General features: G+C 53.5%; 1 protein-coding gene across 7 annotated transcripts in view; it reads right to left on the bottom strand.

The window, feature by feature from the left end:
* Nucleotides 1-19,443, bottom strand: part of CUX1 (cut like homeobox 1) — a 359,761-nt gene that overhangs the window by 27,121 nt on the left and 313,197 nt on the right. For 4 of the 7 annotated variants that reach the window (XM_044746857.2, XM_070484390.1, XM_044746856.2 and 1 more), the window contains exons 21-24: nucleotides 17,029-17,331; nucleotides 13,510-13,698; nucleotides 6,805-7,069; nucleotides 222-1,052 (exon numbers count right to left, since the gene is read on the bottom strand). The exons of the other annotated variants lie outside the window; for them this stretch is intronic. In XM_044746857.2, coding sequence (XP_044602792.2) covers nucleotides 356-1,052; nucleotides 6,805-7,069; nucleotides 13,510-13,698; nucleotides 17,029-17,331 — 1,454 coding nt within the window. In that variant the 3' untranslated portion in view covers nucleotides 222-355. Of the gene's footprint in view, nucleotides 1-221; nucleotides 1,053-6,804; nucleotides 7,070-13,509; nucleotides 13,699-17,028; nucleotides 17,332-19,443 lie in introns of those variants that run through there. 7 annotated transcript variants of the gene reach the window in all.

Below are 19,443 nucleotides of genomic sequence, written 5' to 3'. Positions count from 1 at the left end.
GTTTTCTTCCTTGAAAACACGACATAGATTGGGCTTAATGCTCCTTTGTTTTCTATATGCACCTTGGCCTATGGCGATTTTGCCCTGTGGCCCGCAGGGCGGTAAGTGCGCAACACGGTCCAGGCCGCGGAGTCGGCGCCCGCCCCTCTGCCCGCCCGGCTCGGCCCAGCTCGGCCCGACAAGACTCGGCTCGGCCCGACCCGACCCGACTCGACTCGGCTCGGCCCGGCCCAGCTCGGCCAGACTCGGCCTGGCCCGGCGAGATTCGGCCAGACTCGGCTCGGCCCGTCCCCGCTCGGCCGGCCCGGCCCGGCTCGGCTCGGCCCGGCGGGGCGCGACGGGCGGGCGGCGCCTCTCAGAACTCCCATTCGATGGGCTCCTCGCGGCTGGCGGCCTTCTCCAGGCGGTGGATTATGCTGTTCAAGTTCGCAGCCTTCTTCTTCCTCAAGGGGTTGTCTCGCGAGTCCCTGGCGCCCGCCGCCTCCGGGAGGCCGAAGAGGCTCTGCAGCGAGCTGGCCCTGCGGGCGGCCGCGGGCGCGCTGGTGCTTGGCAAAGCGGAACTCCTGTCGGCGCCGTCCCGGGCCCGGCACGGGCCCTCCGCCGGCGGCGCGGCTGAGGTAGCGGCGTCCTCCCCGGCCGCGGGCGCGGCGGCGGAGTTTGGCACGGGCCCCGGGCCGTCCGCGGAGCCCTCGGGCGGTGGCGGCGGTGGCGCCCGGGCCCGGCCCTCGCCGTCGGCGTCGTCCGCGGCGGCCGGGGGCCCCGAGGGCGGCGGCTGCGCCTTCTCCGCCGGCCGCGGCGCCTCCTCCTGCTCCTCCGGGGCCGCGGCCGCCTCGGCCGGCCCTCCCTGAGACTTGGCGGCGGCCGCGGGGCCGCCCGACTCCTCGGCGTCCGCGGCGCCCGGGCCCTCGGCGGCCTCCACGCCGTCGCAGCTGTCGCCCTCCGAGCCGGGCGCCGCGCGGCCGCTCCGGGCCGACGGGGAGTCGCTGGCGCCGGCCTGGCCCTGGCTGCCGGCCTGGATCTCCTCGATGAACAGTTCTCTGCGGATCCGAGACCTGCGGGACACAAGCGGGCGCCGTGAGGGGGCCGCCTCCCGGTCCCGACGCCCGCGCCAGCCCAGCCCGCCGGCCCCCATGGCCCCGCCCGGCCCGGAGCCCGAGGGGAGCCCCGGCTGCCCGGCCGGGTGCCCGTGCCCCCTCCACTAGGACGGAGCCGCTGCTGCCGCCCGACGGGCCCACGCTGGCCTACTGATTATTCGGAACTAAAGCCACTTGAGAGGCGGCAGTGCCGAAGGGGCACTGACCCGCTCTGTTCCCCCGCAAGGCAGGAGATCAGGCTCCCGCGGGAGGTGCCCTCGCCGCCCCGAGAGAGGGAGACGGCCTCGTCACGTCACCGGAGAAGGGGAATTCGGGGGGAAGCCTGGATAGACACACCTGCTGACTTTCTCAGGAATTGACTGCCCCAAGCCCAGCTGTGCTTAGATTGCTTCCTAATCAACTCCCCAAACTTAAGTTTGTCCTGTCAGATCCTCACTGATTGATTGATTGTGTAAAAACTATAGCACCTGCCTGCTTTGGTTATTTCTCATGCATCATTTTTATGATCTCCTGTATGTGTGTATTAAGTTGGGTTTTCTCCTGTTAATCTGTTTTGTATTAATTTTATTATTAGTCCAGCCACAAGAACTCGAGGGCTAAGGGGGAAATCCCCTCCCTCCCCCGACATAGCTAGTGTCACTCACTTAATGGCACGCTCCCTCCATCGCCATCCCACCCTCCTCGGCCAAGGCTATGAGTGGTGAGGTGCCCTTTACTCTCTGCATGTCAGGCCAGCATGGTGCTTGGTATATAGAATCAGCGCTGACTGAATTAATAAAGGGAACTGCAGGATGATGGATAACCGCTGCTTCCTCATCAGCACGGCGCGAGAGAGAACCAATTATTAGGCAGGGCCCCAAATGAAAATCTTCAGTGTCCAGCTCTGAGCCATAGGCCAGGGGCTCTGGTCAAGGCTGAGGTGGAATTCCACCAAGTTGTGTGTTTTCATCTAACTTCCTCCTCTGAAAGGAGACGACCAGGGAACAGTCACTTTTGATCAAGCAGGAAGGAGACCAAATATGTACTCCAGCACACCCAGCAAGTTTTAATCAAGCCGAGGTCAGCCTGCAGTGGAAAATGTGCTCCGGTACTTGGTTGGGTCTGAAGGAAACAGCTGCCGAGGGCTGTGGCCTTCCCTGTTCTGGAGCCCTGGCTGACGTCAGGAAAGGGCTCTCGTTATGTCTGTTTTTGCTCCACGGTTTCTCCTCCCATCATGCTCACAGTACTAGGCTCAATCAGAAGGCTCTCTAGGTGTTTCTTCCAAACAGCTGAAAAAGCCTCTGAGGATGTGCAAGCCCTTAGTGGACAGGCATCTTCAGGTGCCTTAGCACCACCCAGAGTCTCGCAGAGACTGGGCCTGCACAAAGCCCACGGGTTGGGCATGCATGGAAATATTTTCTGCAGTACATATAACTCAATAAAGGTAAGATTTTTCAAGAGCTTACTACAGGCCAGGACCCGTGCTGGATGTGGGGAGGGCTAGGGCTGGGGAGAATCCGGCTCTCGTTTCTGTCAGTGTGTCAGAACTCTGGTGGTGGTGATCTGTTCCATAGTTTGCTCCCTGCACAAGGTGAGCTCTCATCCTTGTCTTGAGGATGTTTCTGAGCCAGGGCTGCAGGGTGAGGTCCTGAAACCCTCCAGCAGCCTCTAGGGCTAAGAGAAGACTTTCCTCCTTCCCTGGGGCTTCCTTGGGAGCCTGTGAAATGGCAGCTTCTGCCACAGGTTCCTGGGAGGGCAGACCTGCTCTTTACTGGTTTTCAGGCCCCTTGGCAGCTGAGAATGCCAGTTGGGCTGAACACCCACTCCCATCCAACCCTGGTTGGGGAGGTGGGAGGCTAGACAGGTGCTGAAGGGTTTGGCCCTAGCCAGACCCCAGGCCCAAGCACTAACTCTGAGTCTCAGGAGCAGACTGGCCCAGAACAGAGCACAGGCTTTTTGGAACCAGGCACACCTGGGTTTGAAATCTGGCTTTGTCTCTTAGTAGCTGTGCAACTTGGGTACGTTCCTTAACCTTTCTGAGTTTCAGTTTTCTTATCTGAAAAATGTGGAGAACAGTATCTTCCTTGCAGAGATGTTAAGATTAAATAAAATGTTAATATATAATATAGGACACAAAGTAGACCCCCCCAAAAAAAGGGGAACTCTTCTAACCAGCCAGCTGCCTTTTGAGTGACACACCCCTGTTGTAAGTGCTAAGGCTGAGGTGGAAGGGCTGAGGGAGGGACAGCGTCATGCCTGGGGCTTGGGATCTGGGCTGCCACCCTCACCAGCTCTGTTAGTGAGCATACCCTTTCTCTGTAAAATGGGGCTGGCAGCACTGCACCTGAGTGCTGACCGGAGGCTCTGACAAGATAACACATCTGTGAAGCTCTTGGCTCAGTGCCTGGCACATATTACTGTTCCAAAGAATGAGACATCATCCCTTTTTTTTTTTTGAGGAAGATTAGCTCTGAGCTAACTACTGCCAATCCTCCTCTTTTTGCTGAGGAAGACTGGCCCTGAGCGAACATCCGTGCCCATCTTCCTGTACTTTATGTGTGGGATGCCTACCACAGCATGGCTTTTGCCAAGCGGGGCCATGTCCGCACCCAGGAGCCAAACTGGTGAACCCCAGGCTGCCGAGAAGGGGACTGTGCGAACTTAACCGCTGCACCACCGGGCCGGCCCCAAGACATCATCCTTCTTAGCCTAGATTTGTCTCCATGTCTGAGGAATACTGTCATCTGGGCCAGAAAGACCAGGTCCCAGGAGCAGATCTGGCTTTCAGACAGTTCACAGGACACCACGGCTTTTAGGGCCCAGAAGAGTTTCTATGGTGTGGACCTGTCCTTCCAGGACGAGAGCAGGTGTCCTGTGGTATGTTGTCCTGGCATTCCTGGCCCCAATTCTAGGTAAACGGTCACTGTAAGATACTTCTAATTTCTTTAGGGTGAAAGGATAACACGAAGTCAAGTTTTATGTTTTCGATGGGGGCAAAAACTGACCCAAGCATTATTCCCTGAGAGTTCCAGTGGGGGCAGGAGAAAATAAAATCAACTTCTGTTTAACTCCTGCAGAAAGAATGTGAGGAACTGCCTTCCTGCTTAGGAATGAAACACATTCAGTGCACTGTGCCTGTCCTCGTTTGAAGCTCTGTGGGGTATACCAGGTAAGGGGGCCTGTCCTGAGCATTCAGTGGAAGAGCCACAGCCAGGGAGACAGTGCTTGCTCAGCTGGAATCTCTGCTCTACACTTTACCTCCCGGGTGATCTAAGGCAAGTGACTTCCATTCTTTGGGCTTTATGCCAATTCTGAATGACCTCGTGCTCACTTCTCATCTGACCTATTTCGTGGCTTATAAAAGTCTCTAGTTCAGTTCTTTCGAGACCCTGTGCATCTCCTGCTTCTTCCGGGATATTTTTCCAGATGTCTGCAGCTGAAACTCATCTCTGCCCTTGGTTTTCCTATTTGACTTACACCCTTGGTTGTGGAGTTATTTTTGAAGGAGAATATTTACTGAGCATCTACTCTAGATCCAGACCTGAGCTCATTTACTGAGTTTTGAGTTCCTACTGCTATTCCCCCCTCTCCTTCCTTCTCTATTTTATGCCAAGGGTGTAGAGCTGAAGTTGCTTATGTGAAATGCATAAATGAGGCATCTCCCCGAGGACCAGCTGATCATCATGTGATGGGCATTACCATGGTTGTCAGGAGGCCAGCAAGATGAGTGACAGCAGCTGGGAAACCTGGAGAGAGCCTGCCCTGGCCAGGAGGCAGCAATTGCCACTCAGCTGAGGCCTGAGGGGGAGCTGGGAAAAAGGTGGGCCCAGCAGGGCCAGGGGAAATGGCTTTGGGGATGTTTTGTGTAATCAGTAGCACAGTTACCCAGGTACTGGGTAATCCACAGCATCGTGCTCTCCTGTCCAGAGTTATAAACTTGAATTAAAATGGACATAACTTGCAGACGACTCGAAAGTACATATTCAAATGCACCTTTGTGCCTAGAAAGTGAAACAGGGTTGCATAACACTTGGCAGGGAGGGGCTCCGGTGAATCTCTGCCCACACTTCCAGTCATTCCCCCTCAGTTCGCTTGTTTACCACTCTGGAAGTTACCTTCCCTGTAGAGGGAGCTCCATTGTTCTAACTGCCGGCCTCGCTCTGCCTCCGCCTTTATCTGACTGGTAAATTTAGGATGCAGAGGCTGGTTGTGCTCAGCTCATGTACCTTCTTTGTCCCCATGTGAGCCAGTGCACACATGGGGAGGCCTGCCTGGGGCCAGTGTGGCCATCATGGGTAAATGTGCCTGGTTCCAAGGGTCAGGTAGTGGGTCTGTTCGGCTCTCCTGCTAAGCTGCATCTACTAACTTAGTCTTATACAGGTGTTGTTTGGCTCCCATCTAATATTTTAAAGTTTCCCAATTTGTTCGGAGCCTGGGAGGTTTATTGGGCCCCTCCAGAAACTCCAGCAGAGCGTATCAGATGAGGCAGGGCCCAGTTAGAGACAGCTCCTCCCTCTAGCCCCTAAGACTGTCTGGGATCTTCTACTGCCTGCCCCGTTTCAGGTGAGTAACTGCTGAGGGCGCTGCCGGCCCTGGCTACACACATGTACTTGTCACCTTGGCACAACCAGGAGCACCGACCCCATTTTTACTGAGCCCTAGAGAAAATGATGTTCTGAGGAGAACCTCCATTGATGGCCCCATACAAAGAATTAAAGAAACAGGAATCTCCCTTAGGCCCCTGGGCATTCTTGGTTTCTACTGGGGAGTCCTGGTTAGTGCTGCGATCAGCATTCGTTATCTTCAGTGGATTCCATGATCCAGTCCAAACACGTGCCCTCAGCTGACTGTGTTCCGTAGGGAGCACTGGGCCCTTCCCTGCCTGGGGAAGTGACTCAGCCCCTCTGGGTTTTACGTTTGCCATCAGCAAAATGCAGATAATACTACGCCCCTTATTATATAGGGTGAGGATCAGGTTGTTTAAAGCATTAGGTCAGCGTCTGGAGATCTGCTGGGTGCTCAATAAATTTTCATTAACTCATGAACTTCCCCAAAAGAAGGGTCTTACACTATTTATTTAATTACCAAACTAATCAACTTAATCTGGAAAACAATACTGCGAAAGACCCCAAGAAAGCATCCAAAAATCACTAAGAAACATCCACTCCTACAGAAGCATGAATGCCTGCACTCTCCCTTATTAAATGACATAACCGAGAGGATTCTTTTTTCTGATCATAGCAGATGTGAACTGTGTCTAACTACATGACCCTACACCTTTGGAGTTAAAAACTCCAATAAAGGGGCCGGCCCCATGGTGTAGTGGTTAAGTTCGCGCCCTCCACTTTGGTGGCCCGGGGTTTACGGGTTTGGATCCCAGGCAGGGACCTACATACCACTCCCATCGTCAAGCTGTGCTGTGGTGGTGTCCCACAGATAAAAAACAGAGGAAGACTGGCACAGACATGAGCTCAGGGACAATCTTCCTCACCAAACAAACGAAACCTCTAATAAAATAGCATAAAAAACCGCCTAACTGACCAAACCACTGAGAACTTGAACCACTGAGAACGGACCAAGTTCTCAGTCCCCAGTCTGCCAGGGCCGAGTTCCTAGAACTTCACTCCTGTGCACCTTTAGTGGCTGCGCTCTGCAGCAGAGCGGCCTCTTCCCAAGGGCGGAATGCGTGTTGTGTGGAGCGTCATGTACTGGGCCGAGGGCAGGATCGTACCTGTAATTGTGGAACCAGTTGATGACAGTGCTGGTTTTCAAGTTGAGCTGGGTGGCGAGTTCTTCGATGGTTTTTGGTGACGGGTATGGCTTTTGCTGATATGCTCTCTTCAGAGCTTCTTTCTCTTCAGGAGCCAGCACCACTCGGGGTTTCTTCAGCTGGTGCTGGGGCTGGGGGCTGGCGCCCTGGCTGTAGTCAATGCCAACGGAGGGGGGCTCACAGGGCTGGCTGTCACTGACTGAGCTGTGCCGCCGCTTCATGTATGCTGAGGGAGGGAGAGAGGGCAGACTGAGGCGCAGGCCCAGCTGGAAGGTCCGCCTGAGCCCCTGACCCCAGGTACACGGTATAGTGTCGGCTTGCGATGACGTGAGTAGCTGGCTATTCTGCCCTGCTCTTCCAAGGACATCTCAAAACACTCGGACTAGAAAAAGCACTCGGACTGGAACCATTCTGAAACCCATGACACACTCGTCAAGGAGCTGCTCTGTGGTAATGTGTCCCCCCTGACACTTTAGTGGGGGACGCAGAGAAGTGTATAGACAGATGACCCCGGCAGAGTGCACTAAGGGAGGCAAGCCCAGGGTCCCCTGGAGCGGCGTACTGGGGGAGATTACTCGGCGCAGCCCGGGGAGGGGTGGGGGAGGCTTCCCAGGTGACATGATGTTTAAACTGAACCGCGAAGGACAAAGAGGGATTAACCAGAAAAAATAGGCGATGAAGCAGAAAATGGCAGGAGGCTGCTCCAGAAAATGGGAACAGCAAGTACACAGACACAGAGGCATGCAACAGCACGTTCAAGTGTGTTGTGTGTGTGCCTGTGTGCATGCAGAGGGGTGGTGGTAGGAGGAGTTGTCGTCAGACATAAAGCTGGCAAGATGGGCAGAGCCACGGTAGGCCGGAAGTCTGGACTTGAAGGCAATGGGAAGAAATGAAAAGATGTGACTCAAGGGCATGATGTGATCAACGTTATGTTCCTGAAGGCTGCTCTGGCTACAGTCTCGAGGATGGAGGGGAGGGAGGGCTGGGAGGAAGGCGTTCAGTTAGGAGGTAAGAATGACGAGGATTTGAACCAAGGCGGCGGTGATGGGGCTGGAGAAGAGCAGCTGGACTGTGGAGATGTTACGGGGTAGAACTGACAGGCCTGGGGACTGATTAAACGAAGGACTAAGGAGCAGGGAGCTGAGGATGGCCCCCTGGCTCAGGCCTGGAAGATGAGGTGGGTGGAGGCATCTTTGGGTTGGGCACCATGGAAGGAGCAGATGAAAAGGAGAAGATGATGGTTCGTCTTGGAAATGTGGAGTTTGAGGCGTCTCTGAGTCATCCACAGTGAGAGTTCTGTAGGCAGCTGCATAGATAGGTATCAAGCTCAGAAGAATGGTCTGGGCTAGAGAGAGGAATCTGGAACCACTAGAGCAGAAATTGTAGTTGAAGTCAATGATCTTGATGGGAAAGAGAGGGCCGAGGACAGAATCCTGGAAAACACCCCCGGGCAGAGGAAGCAGCAGCCTGCAAGGATACAGAGAGCTGAGAGGAACACCAGGAGACAGCAGCGTAACAGAGGGATGAGTGAAGAGTGATGGTCAACATGTCAGGGCTGCAGAAATGAAGGTGTGACAAGGACCCAGAATGGCCTTTGGATTCAGTGATCAGGCTAGAACTGGAGACGGCGGCGAACAGACACAGTGGAGCTGTGGGAGCAGAAGCCAGACAGCAGTAGGTTTCATAGTGAATGGGAGGTGAGGAAGTGAAGGCAGTGAGCATGAATTACTATTTTAAGAAGCCTAGAGGCCGGCCCGGTGGCACAGTGGTTAAGTTTGTGCGCTCTGCTTCGGTGGCTTGGGGTTTGTGGGTTTGGATCCCAGGTGTGGACCTACACACTGCTCATTAACTCATGCTGTGGTGGCGTCCCATGTACAAAATAGAGGACGACTGGCACAGATGTTAGCTCAGTGACAATCTTCCCCAGGCAAAAAGAGGAAGATTGGCAACAGAATTTAGCTCAGGGCCAACCTTCCTCACCAAAAAAACAAAAAACAAGCCTAGCTGTAAAAGGAAAGTGAGAGAGCAGATGGCTTCAAGAAGGGAAATCCAGGGTTGAGGAGGGTCTTTAAAGGTGAGAGAGCTGGTAAGGTTTCCAAGCTGAGGGGAGAGAGCTGACAGAGCTGGTGATACAGGTGAGAGGGTGATCACTGATGGTGCAGGAGAATGGGCCTGAGCACAGGGGCAGGGAGGGAGGGAAGGTGGGTGACATACAGACAAGTCTGTAGGGACTGAGGTGGGGGCAGTGGATGGCGTTTGTTTTCTTTACGAAGTAGGAAGGCAGAGGACAGGTGATCTGAAGTGAGGGGGATGGGGTGGGGAGAAGCACAAGGACCCCACTGAGCTGAGGCAGCACCCACCCGTGAAGGTCTGGGATATTCTCCAGCAGGTCCCAGACACCAAGGAGGCTGGGTGGAGGAAACTGGCAGGGCTCTGATTCAAGGCTGGGATTGCAGGGGGACGAGGAACGGAAGGAGGTGAGAGAGAGAGGACCATGTCCAGAGCGTACTGAAGTGATGGAGCATGGAGTCTGGGATGTCTGGGGAAGGAGGCAAGGGCAGCAGAGGGCAATGTGATGGGAGAAAGCAGGGGAGGGGATACAGGGGCTGGAGGCCACCCTGGGTAAGGTGCAGTGAATGGAGAAACACGGCAGAGGGAAGGATGGCAGAATGTGGTCAGTGAGTGGGGTACCTGAATTTGGGCTTTGAGGTGGAGTAGCTGTGGGTGATAACAAGATTGAGGGAGCAGCCAAGAGTTGAGGAGGTCAAAGAACTGGAGGCCGGGGTGCTGGACGGGTCAGATGGGCCTTAAAATCCCTTGGAGGAGGCAGGACGTGGGCACGGAGGAAGGCAGTGATCCAGGAGCCAGTCTTGAGACGAGGTAGAGAGGGAGCAGGAGGCTGGCAGGTGATGGAGATGAGGAGGAGACTGAATGTGAAGGTGCTGGGATGAACTTCAAGGGGGCGAGGGCTCAACCCAGGAGAAGAGGCGGAGGAGCGGCTGGAGCAGGCTCAGGCCTGGGGCCACGAGGCCCACCCGAAAGGGGCAGCAGAGACAGCGAGCGGCAGAGGCCGGGACGAGGGGGCACCTGTGCAGTGACTGTGTCTCTACTGTGGAAGAGAGGTTAGGGGGCGCGGTGGGAGAGGGCAGTGCCAAGGCTCAGGGACTCATGTGCGACTCTTGTTTGGGGACGTGCTGAGTGGACTGTGAAGTACAGGGGAGGTGATTCCTGGATTTCAGGCTCTCTCTGTTCTATCCGTGCTTTCTGTGCTTTATCTGCCCCTGCCGGTTGTTACCGTCATTAATCACCAACTATGCTGCAAGTTAAAACCACTCGGACTTCTTGAGCAAAGGAATCATCCAGAGTGATCTTCCTAGTGGACTAGTTTTGAATACGGTCTGAAAATTCTTTAAAACTTCTTAAAAACAACAGAAGACTAAAACTAATATTCAATTCACACACTATATAGTAATAAGAGTGCAGCATTGTCAGCAGCAGCAGCAGCAGCAGACATTTCTCATTTCATCCTCCCAGTTACGCTGTGGGGGGGGAGGCCATTATCACCCCTGTTTACCGATGTAGAAACTGAGGCTTAGAGAGGTGAAACAATTTGCCTGAGGCCACACAGCTAGTAAGTGACAGAACTGAGGCCTGACCTAAGTCTGTCCTGGGCAGCGCCGCCTGCCCTGCCCTACGACATGGTGGCCGCTTGCCCTGCCACATGGTGGCCACTGCCCCTGTCTGCCTTCCCAGCTGTGGCATGGCAGCAGGGCCCGAGGCTGTGTCAGTGGGAGCCACTGCGAGCCAGGGAGACGCACGTCAGCAGCACTGGCACTCAGGTCTCCAGTGTCACTGGAGAAGACAGGATCATCAGGGTCCATCTGTAGCCTCCACGAGACCACGAGCTAGCCAAGGCTGCATGTGTGTGCGCGTGTCCAGGTGCCCGTACTGTGTGAACAGGTTGGTTCAAGGGCCATCTCATGAAGGGAATAGAACGCAGAAGGTAGATGAGGGGAGAGAAAGGTTTACAAGAAAGGAAGGAAGGAGAGCAATAAAAGCTTCGCGCTGAAGGGAGAAGCAGCAAAGGCTTTCTGGACAAGAAGTAAGCGTAGCGTACACGTGAGTCCTGCGGTCTAGGTTACTGGTGCAGAATTTTTAATAGAGGGAGCACAACTTATTCACCTATTTCAAAGGAATATAAATTCTTTAATAACAGTCGTTTACTGAGCACTTGGGAGCAGCTTGTTGTACTAGGTACATTCTTTCTAATCCTCACAACCGGAAAAAGCTACCATTACTATCCTCATTTCAGAGGTGTAGAAACTTAGGCTAGGGACTGAATTCACTTGCCATTTTATGAATAGAATTAGGAAACCACTGAGAAGGCAGATCTTCTCCCCGCTAAATTACTATGATAGAGCCAGAGGCCAGAAAGAAACAACCCTGGTCTGCCCAGCCAGCCCCCTCCCCCCGGGTGGGTGACCAGGAGTCTAGGGAAACCACAGGCAGTGCTGTGCTCCGGGTCACCTGATCTTGTGTGTGACGGATCAGGGGCCTTGGTCTCCTGCTGGGGCTGGTGAAGACTCCTTTAGTGAGCATCCTTACTAGCGAGAGAAGACAGTGGGCCACAGCCACTTAGGGACCTTGGGATGTGAGGAGGGGCCTGGGCTTGCTGAAACAATAACTCTTTTGTAACACAAGATGGCGCCCAGAGCCCACGAGGGAGGAGAAATGGAGGTCTAGGAAGCCCCCAAAGATCTGTTTGTGGGGGCTGAGGGCCTTTCCTGCTGGCCCAGGAGGAGAAACACGCCAAGGAGTGGGAGAACCAGGGCTCGCTTTTGTGCTGATGTCTAGCAGGAGGCCTTCGGCAGAGCCAGCCTGGATGCTGAGCTGCCGCCAGGAGGGAGCTCCCTGGCGCTGGGAGCGGCAGCCTCAGCAAGCTCGAGGAGGGAGGGCACTGCCTTCCGACAGAGCGCAGAAAACTGTCAAACCGCTTGTTGGGTGAGTACTGACAATTGTTGAAATTCAGTCATGGATGTACTGGGTTCATGATATCATTCTCCCTGCTTTTATGTTTGAGATTTCCCATACTAAAAAGTTAAAAAATTTGGGGGGTGATGTGGCCCCAGGCCTCTGGAGCTTGCAGCACTGAGGCCTGTGTCAGAGCCTTGGTCTTCACACCTGGGGGCAGGCAAGAGCCCGCGGGAGGGCCCCGGATAGGGCGAAGGTGGCTGCATGGGCGCATGGTCCCAGCGTGGCAGGTGCTCAGTGCAGGCAGCACACACACCTGAGAGCACCAGCTTTGAAGTCTGACAGCCCCAGCCATGGATTCCTGCTCCCTACTTATGCCAACTGTTCAAATCAGGTAAGCTGTGTCCCGCCCCAGCCTCGTCGTTCACCGATAATGACACGTGTACTAGACGGAGTTGTGTGGAGTGAGTGAAGTCTCAGCACAGCATCCAGCAAATGGGAGGCACTCCGGAACTGGAGGGGCCTCCTGTCACAACAAGGGCCAGCCCACCGAGCTCCTGCAGGAGGCATCAGAGACTCTGGCTCCTTCTCGGAGCTCCTGCCCTTTCCCTAGTTGGGTGAGAACAGCGATGTTTGGCTGGCTCCTGGTGAATTCAGAGGCTACGAGCCTGGGCTCCATCCCCCTATGGCTGGGACGCACGGGGATGGGGCCAGGATCAGCCCCAGGGGTGGCTGGGATACCTGCTCTTAGCTGAAGTTGTCTGCAGAAGCTGATTAGATTAAGGAGGTGTCACAGCTTCTCACGGCCAGACCAGCAGCTGGTGCCTCATCTCCACATTCAAGGGACTCAGCCACTGAGTGAGCTCACAGCACTGCAGATGCCCCAGGACTGTCCCCTCTGAGGGGAGGGCTTGCTAATGAGGAGCAGCATGTGGGAGTGCAGACCTTGAGGCAGAGTAGGTATTACTTTCCACCACCACGGAAATCCTTTAGGATTTCTCCTGTGTTGTAGCCTCCAGGGGGCAAGAACAATGCTCATCAATGTTCCAGAAGGCTCTGGAAGCATTCGGAGAAAAGAGGTGCACTTAGCCCTCCAGGAGGCCATATCCTCCACAGCCCATAAACTATAAAGTAACAGCAAGAGAGAGAAGGCTGTTCTGGCAGGAATTTGCTCAGCAAACTTTTCAGGCTGAGTAACCTTAATGGAGGCACCTACCTTCCCTGAACCCGAGCCCCTTATCTACAGATGCATTTATTAATCATCTCTCTGATAAGATATGGAAGCCCCGGCATGTGGTACGTGTGCAATACATGTTGTCACACCCTACCCACCCAACAAGACAAACGTCAACAAACGAGCCGTCACCAAGCACTGTGGTGCTCCCTTCTCGGTGGCCTTAGTCTCCTTAAAGACAAAGGCTTCACTGGCTCCCAGGGCGACTAGGAGGAATTGACTAGGTGGCCCCCAGGGCCGAAATGTCTTTGGGTTCAGGCTGCTGGGGAGAAAAAACCACAAATCTTGCCATTCCTCTTAGGTCCTCATCTGCTGCTGATTGTCAAAAAATCCTTTGCCTTGCCTTACAGTCCCTTGGTCATGGATCAATGTCCCCCATCAGCTTTGTGGGAAGCCTTTAAAAGAAACAGCGTGTTTATAAATGGGAAGCCAGTTGGCTGGGGCAGGTGGTGGGGAGTTACCTTTCTTCTCCATCCGTTTCATGTCCATCAGCTTCTCCACGTTGTTGGGGTCATTCAGCCACAGCTGCATCCGGACGAAGGGCTCCCGTCCCTTCAGACTGAGCTTGTGCCAGGGTTTCGGGCGAGCAAGGAGATCAGAGACGGAGCCTTGAGTGAGCCCTAAGATGGTCTCTCCAAATAAGCGCTGACCTAGAGAGAAAACAGAACCGAGAGAGGTGTCATCACTGAGACCCAGGGTTCTGGAAGGACAAACACGTGTCAAGGCTAAAATCAGACACGGGGTTTAAAGGCCCAGAGTCTGGTCAGCTGGGTCCTGGCTGGGAGCAAGCACGTTGTAAAAGCATTTCTTTGCCCAGACTTCTGACAAACTCCACTTGACAGAATCAGTATTACTCTTGCATTCTGCTTCCACACAATGTTTCTCTCAAAAAAGCCTTTGGGCTTGGGATGAACTGAGGCCTGGCTAGTGCCTGCGGCGTTTATCAGAGGCGGTTAATCCCAAACCCGAGCTCAGGAGGTTAAGCAGCACACAGGCAGGAGACCTCTCTCGTACAACCTCAAACCGCAGGGCTGTCCGCACCGGCTCCTTTCACGATTAGCGAGGTTATCAGGTCTTGCTGAGAAAACAGACCACTTGACCCAGGGTCACAGCAGGAAAGAGAAGGAGAAAGAGCTCCTCGGCTCTGTTTTTCTGAAAAGCAGGCCATTTCCAATTCTGAAGTCTGTTCCCGCAGTCTAAGCTGCCTCTGCTGACTGGAGCTCAAAGTGGATCAAAACCCCTTCTTCGAGGCCTTTTCTCTGCGGCCGTGGTGGGCAGCCTGCTCCCCAGGCCGATCAGAGGGCATTTTGCTCTGGAGAGCACAGTGGCATTAAGTCTGCAACGTTTGTCAGAGGCTTAAAAAGAAAATTCCTCTTCTCTGAGAGCCATTCAGCTGCAGGTTAAGGGGGGCCACCACTTTTAAAGGTACAAATGAGAATCAGGCATCGCCTGAGCGACCTGATGGGAGAACTTAAATGAACAGGACTTATTAGGTGGCGGTGGAGGTTGGGATCAGAGAGGCCAGTGTCTGGTACCATAAAGCGTACAAAACATGACACCGGGGCAGAGAGCGGCTCTTCCCTGGGTAGTAGGGTGCCCGGGGATGGCCGGCTCACGTCCTCCGTCGGCCAGTGGGAAACACCACCACCTGTGCTCACGAGGTAGTTGTGAGAAAATGGCAGGGCACTGCCTTGGAAAAAGCGGGACTCCAAGTAAAAGTTGACTGCATGGAAAGCTTTGCACTTGAGAAATTAATTTTTTTGGTGTCAGTCATTTTAACTTAGAGATACATTTACTGATTTGTAAACTCATGGTTTCTCTGCTTTTTAGACTCTTACTTTAGCTTGCAACATCCCAAGTTCTTACCAGTTTTTTGATGTGACTGTTTTCAATAAATGTTACCTAATCCTAATGAATGAATCTCATTTCATTCCATGGAGCTTGCTGGGTTCAGGAAAGTGATATATATGAATGGCTAGTTACTATTTGCTTGGCCCACCCAGTTATATGGGGGGAAATCAAGAGATTCTTTTTGGAAATCATGTCTATTAGTTCCAGAGGTTTCACAGCGGTGGCTCTCAATCATTTGTGGGTCACAGGCTCATTTGAGAACCTGAAGAAGCTAGAGACCCTCGCCTGATAAAATCTGTGCACATACATTCTGCATATGGTTTCAAGAGATCGACCCACGAACACCCCGAGATCCCAGGTCAGAGGTTAAGAAGATGCCTGGGTCTTGACCAAGGGTCATCTTCGCTGCCTAACTCAGCTGTAATTTGGCCCCTCTGTGTCCATTACTCCACTGAGACCCCAGTAGGACAGGCAGCTTCTTTCCTGGAGAAGCTAAGACCAGTTCGAGCAACCATGAAGACTGCTTTGCATCGCTAAGCCCGGGGGACGCTGCTAGGGGGCTTTTCTCGAAGTTCCTTCACGAAGAGGAAGAAGTCATCTGTCTGAATGAAGGTTTTCACCCCTCAGGTCACTGACTCCTGCTTCACGGCATCTGAGAACAGAGCTCCAAGGCCAGTGGGGTTCTGCTGTGGCTGCACGTGAACAGCATCAGCTAAAACCCCAGCAGTGATGGAGATATGATGGGAAGACCAAGGATGAGATCTGAACGTTCACGATCTCACAACTGATCAGTGTTTGAAAATGAGAGTTTTCCTCAGCTGATTTTCATTGTTTACATGAAATGACACTCCCCATACGGAAGTGGGCAGCAATAATGTACCAGGCCTGCTTCCCTGGACTTGTGACAAGACTGGAAGGTAAAGGATTAACTAAAGTCTAGAAATCCTCACACATTTTAATACTTGCTGAGCACACGGGACTTCACAGCCATTGAAGGAAATCAACAGCTAAATTTTCATTTTTATGAATTAAATTAATTTTCACGATTAACTGAATTAAAAATGTTTTCTCTCCTGCTGTTTTGCATAAGCAGTGGGTAGAAGGCCTCAACCAGACAGGCTGGCCTGACCCTAGGCTGTTGGGTGACCACACAAACTTTACTGGAACCCATTTCACTGCTACTCCCTTCTTTTTCTGTCCCCTGGGAAAAACAGAGAAGGCCCCTCCTGAAGGTAGTTGGCAAATTCTAGCCACTCTTTGGGGTTGTCTTAACATGCACCACGGAGAATGGTGCTCATTTAACTGACTTTTACACCAGAAACAAGAAGGATGGAAGTGATGGGGAGTAGCTGTTTCCATGCTCTGGATGCCTAGACCAGGGGAACCCCATCTGGTCCACACTTCACTGCAGGAGCACAATGGTTTAAAACGACAAAACACCCTAATATTTGCGAGGCAACCGGCCTAGGTTTGAAACCCAGGGGAGGGGTGGTGAGCTCAGTTCTCCAGGGTCTGCCTCACCCCGGTGGAGCCTGGGGAGTGGATCCGCTGCAGGAGACAGCAGGACAATAGCAAGAGAGACTGCGCTGCCAGGCAGGCTGCTGGGAACTGCTGCTACTCACAACCCCACGTCCGGCATCGTTATTCAGGATTTACCGAGGAGGCTCCAAGAGCAGCTGGCTCAGTATCACAGCACATGAAGTAGGAGAGGTAGGATGTGAACCAGTCTGTCAGCCTCTTCCACTACGCCACCCAGATGCTGCTGATCCTCCCCAGCTCTGGCGCCCCCTAGGGATCTGGGGCTGTCCTGGGCATGTCCCAATCAGGGCAGTCTGAGTGGGTGGCCTGAGTGGGCTCCGGCCTGCAGGTGTACCTTCCAAGAGGTCCCGGCAAGGGCGCAGGGGCCGAGCAGGAGCGGGAGTGGGCTGGGATTGGCCTGTAGAACTCTAGCACCCTCATGAGCCCTTAGTGTTCACAACTGTAGGAGGTTCTGTGTTCATGCAGGTAGCCTGTAAGCGCTTAAACCCTTTCGCTGGCCTAGCCTGAGTGCCCCCCCCGACCTGTTCTTCCCCAGAACTCCCACAGGAAACAACCTGCCTCCTGACTTAGCATACGGGGAGGGCACCTACCGAGGTTGTTGTCGGTCAGCACCTCCTTGACCCTCTTGGTTATGCCGTAGGTGTCCAGCTCTGGAGACATGGCTACCAGCTCTTGGATGCTGAGGGCCGAGTGTCCAGACAGCGGCAGTGGGGTGGTGGGCTGGGAGTCTGAGGCGGGCGGGTCGCTGGGTTCTGGTGGTTTGCCATCCTTACTGGTTTCGATGGGGGGACAGGGCTGCTGGACCAGTTCAGTCAAGCTCTTCACCGATTCGCTAGAGCTCATTGGAGATTCGGGTGCAGGGCTGCAGCTGGCAGAGGTCTTTGGAGTGCTTTCTGTAATTCAAGCACAAGGAAAACCGAGGCTCAAACAGCTGAGTTTCACCAGGCCCGTCTGTCTACCTTCCCTGTCTAGGAGATGCTCGTGGAACGACCGAACGAGGAGGATACAGTATAGCAGTCTGCGGATCTAAATGAACTGTTTCATAGTCTTTTGACTGAGAGTACCCTCTCATTTTCTGCATTAAAAAATAAAAAATAACAGCAACAGAAGGAAAACTAGGGGTTTAAATAAAAGGTTTCTGAAGGCTCATTAAAAGGGCATTCTGTTAAAAAATCTGTCATATTAATCATGTGCTATCATTGTCATGATTTCTTCTAATGGAGCCCCCTAATTCTGTAATTCAGAAGTACCCTGGCTAGATTATAATTTGCATACTTATTTTGTCCATAATTTCTAGAACAAAACAAATGGACGTATTATTTTCAATGAGGGCTGCCCACGATGTGTGGTCACGCAGGGATGAAGACCCCTGGAGACCTAAGGCGTGGGCTGCTGGCCCCCTGCGGCCAGTGCTGACTCTGGGACCCCAGGCTGGTTCTCACTGTGACTCCCGGAGGGCCCCACAGCACCCAACCTGGAGGGAACCAACAGCACAGGAGCGCTCGCCCTGCTTTCCGTCAAACCCCAGGATGTGCTCCCGAAAGCCGAGCTCTTAGTTCATCTCTGCCACGCTGGCACCAGCACCGGGAGAGAGGGGGTCAGTGTGGGCGGTCAGGCCCCCATGCGCCCCTTTCTTAAGAAGGGCCTCTGTTTCATTGCTGGTGGCCAGTGAGGAGTGCTGACCCATGCCCTTCTGGCCTCTCCATTAGCATCACCCGTAAAACCGACATCCATCCTAGTTTTGGGATGTCTGGAATAAAGGCTTTAGCCATTTCCTAATTTCCCGATACAGAGAAAGACGGTGTCCAAGAGGAAAATGCAAAGTGACTTGGCACTGCGGGCCTATCCACGAGGTACAATCTGCCCTTGGCATGGCGTCTTGGCGCGATCTCTCCCCACCCCCACTGAGAATGGCACGTGGTAAGACGCCACAGTGCCACGTGGTTGGAGCTGGGCCAGGCACTGTCACGTGGGCTCCACGGCCCCTGAGAGATGATAAGTCGCAGTGGGCAGGCCACACACTGAACATCAGCACACATGGGTGGCTCCCAAATACTTGCCACCTGACTAAACAAAATGTAACCCCGAGTAATAAATGAATTGCAACTGGCCATGTAACTGGAGTGTCCTTTCCCGGACAGATTCTATCCAGAATAGCAACCTATTCAGAACTTAAGAGGATGGAAAATGTATTCCAAATATAAGGGGTATTTTGTAGAAATATCTTGAAAGATAAAATCCCAAACAAGGGAAATGTAATTCAACCAATAAACCCGTTTATTATCCTAAACTGGTACAGAGTTCCACCATCACCACATAAACCTGCGTCCTCAACCTGGAAAATGAGGTTAAAAAAAAACACTGGTTTGTGAAAGATGTAAGAGACAGACGTAAACGGCAGAAATGGTCCATATAAATCTTTAAGGCAATCTGAATCCTACAAATCGGATTTCTTCTCTCTGCTCACCTCCAGGTCATCATACAACTGGATATAAAACCCAGCAAATGTTATTTTTGTATCTGAAGCAGCAAAGGAATTGTACTGTAAATTTGCCCTGATTCACCCATGCGAGGGACCAATTTGGCAGATCATCCATCTTGCTCACTGTGTACTGTCAAGGATGGCATGAATTCCCCACATGATAAACAGATTTCTTCTCAGGTTTGTGTCCTTTAACCCATAGCAAGGTCAGAATCATGGCCGCCCGGCTGAGAAACTGCCTGGCGCTGCTGCCCCAGTGCGCTCCCTGTTTGGGGTGCCAGCTGGAGCGGAGCCCCCCAAATAACTCGAGAGGCGATACATTTCTTTCTTGCAGGCGTTCTTAGTGAGCCACTCGCGTGGGTTTTTGCGATGAAGAACCCCTGAGAGAACTAAACAGAGGCACTTGCCACACGTTACTGGTGTCCCCCTGTGCTCCCGACCGTGGCTGCAGACAAAGGCCGCGTGGGCCTCGAGATGTCCTGGGCGAGGGCTGCTGGGCCGGCTCGTACCTGTGCCTCCACTC

This window comes from Equus asinus, chromosome 14 (genome assembly GCF_041296235.1).
Source record: "Equus asinus isolate D_3611 breed Donkey chromosome 14, EquAss-T2T_v2, whole genome shotgun sequence".
Taxonomy (NCBI): Eukaryota; Metazoa; Chordata; class Mammalia; order Perissodactyla; family Equidae; genus Equus; species Equus asinus.
The sequence above is the reverse complement of the archived record's forward strand: the minus strand, read 5'-3'. Positions and strand labels throughout refer to the sequence as shown.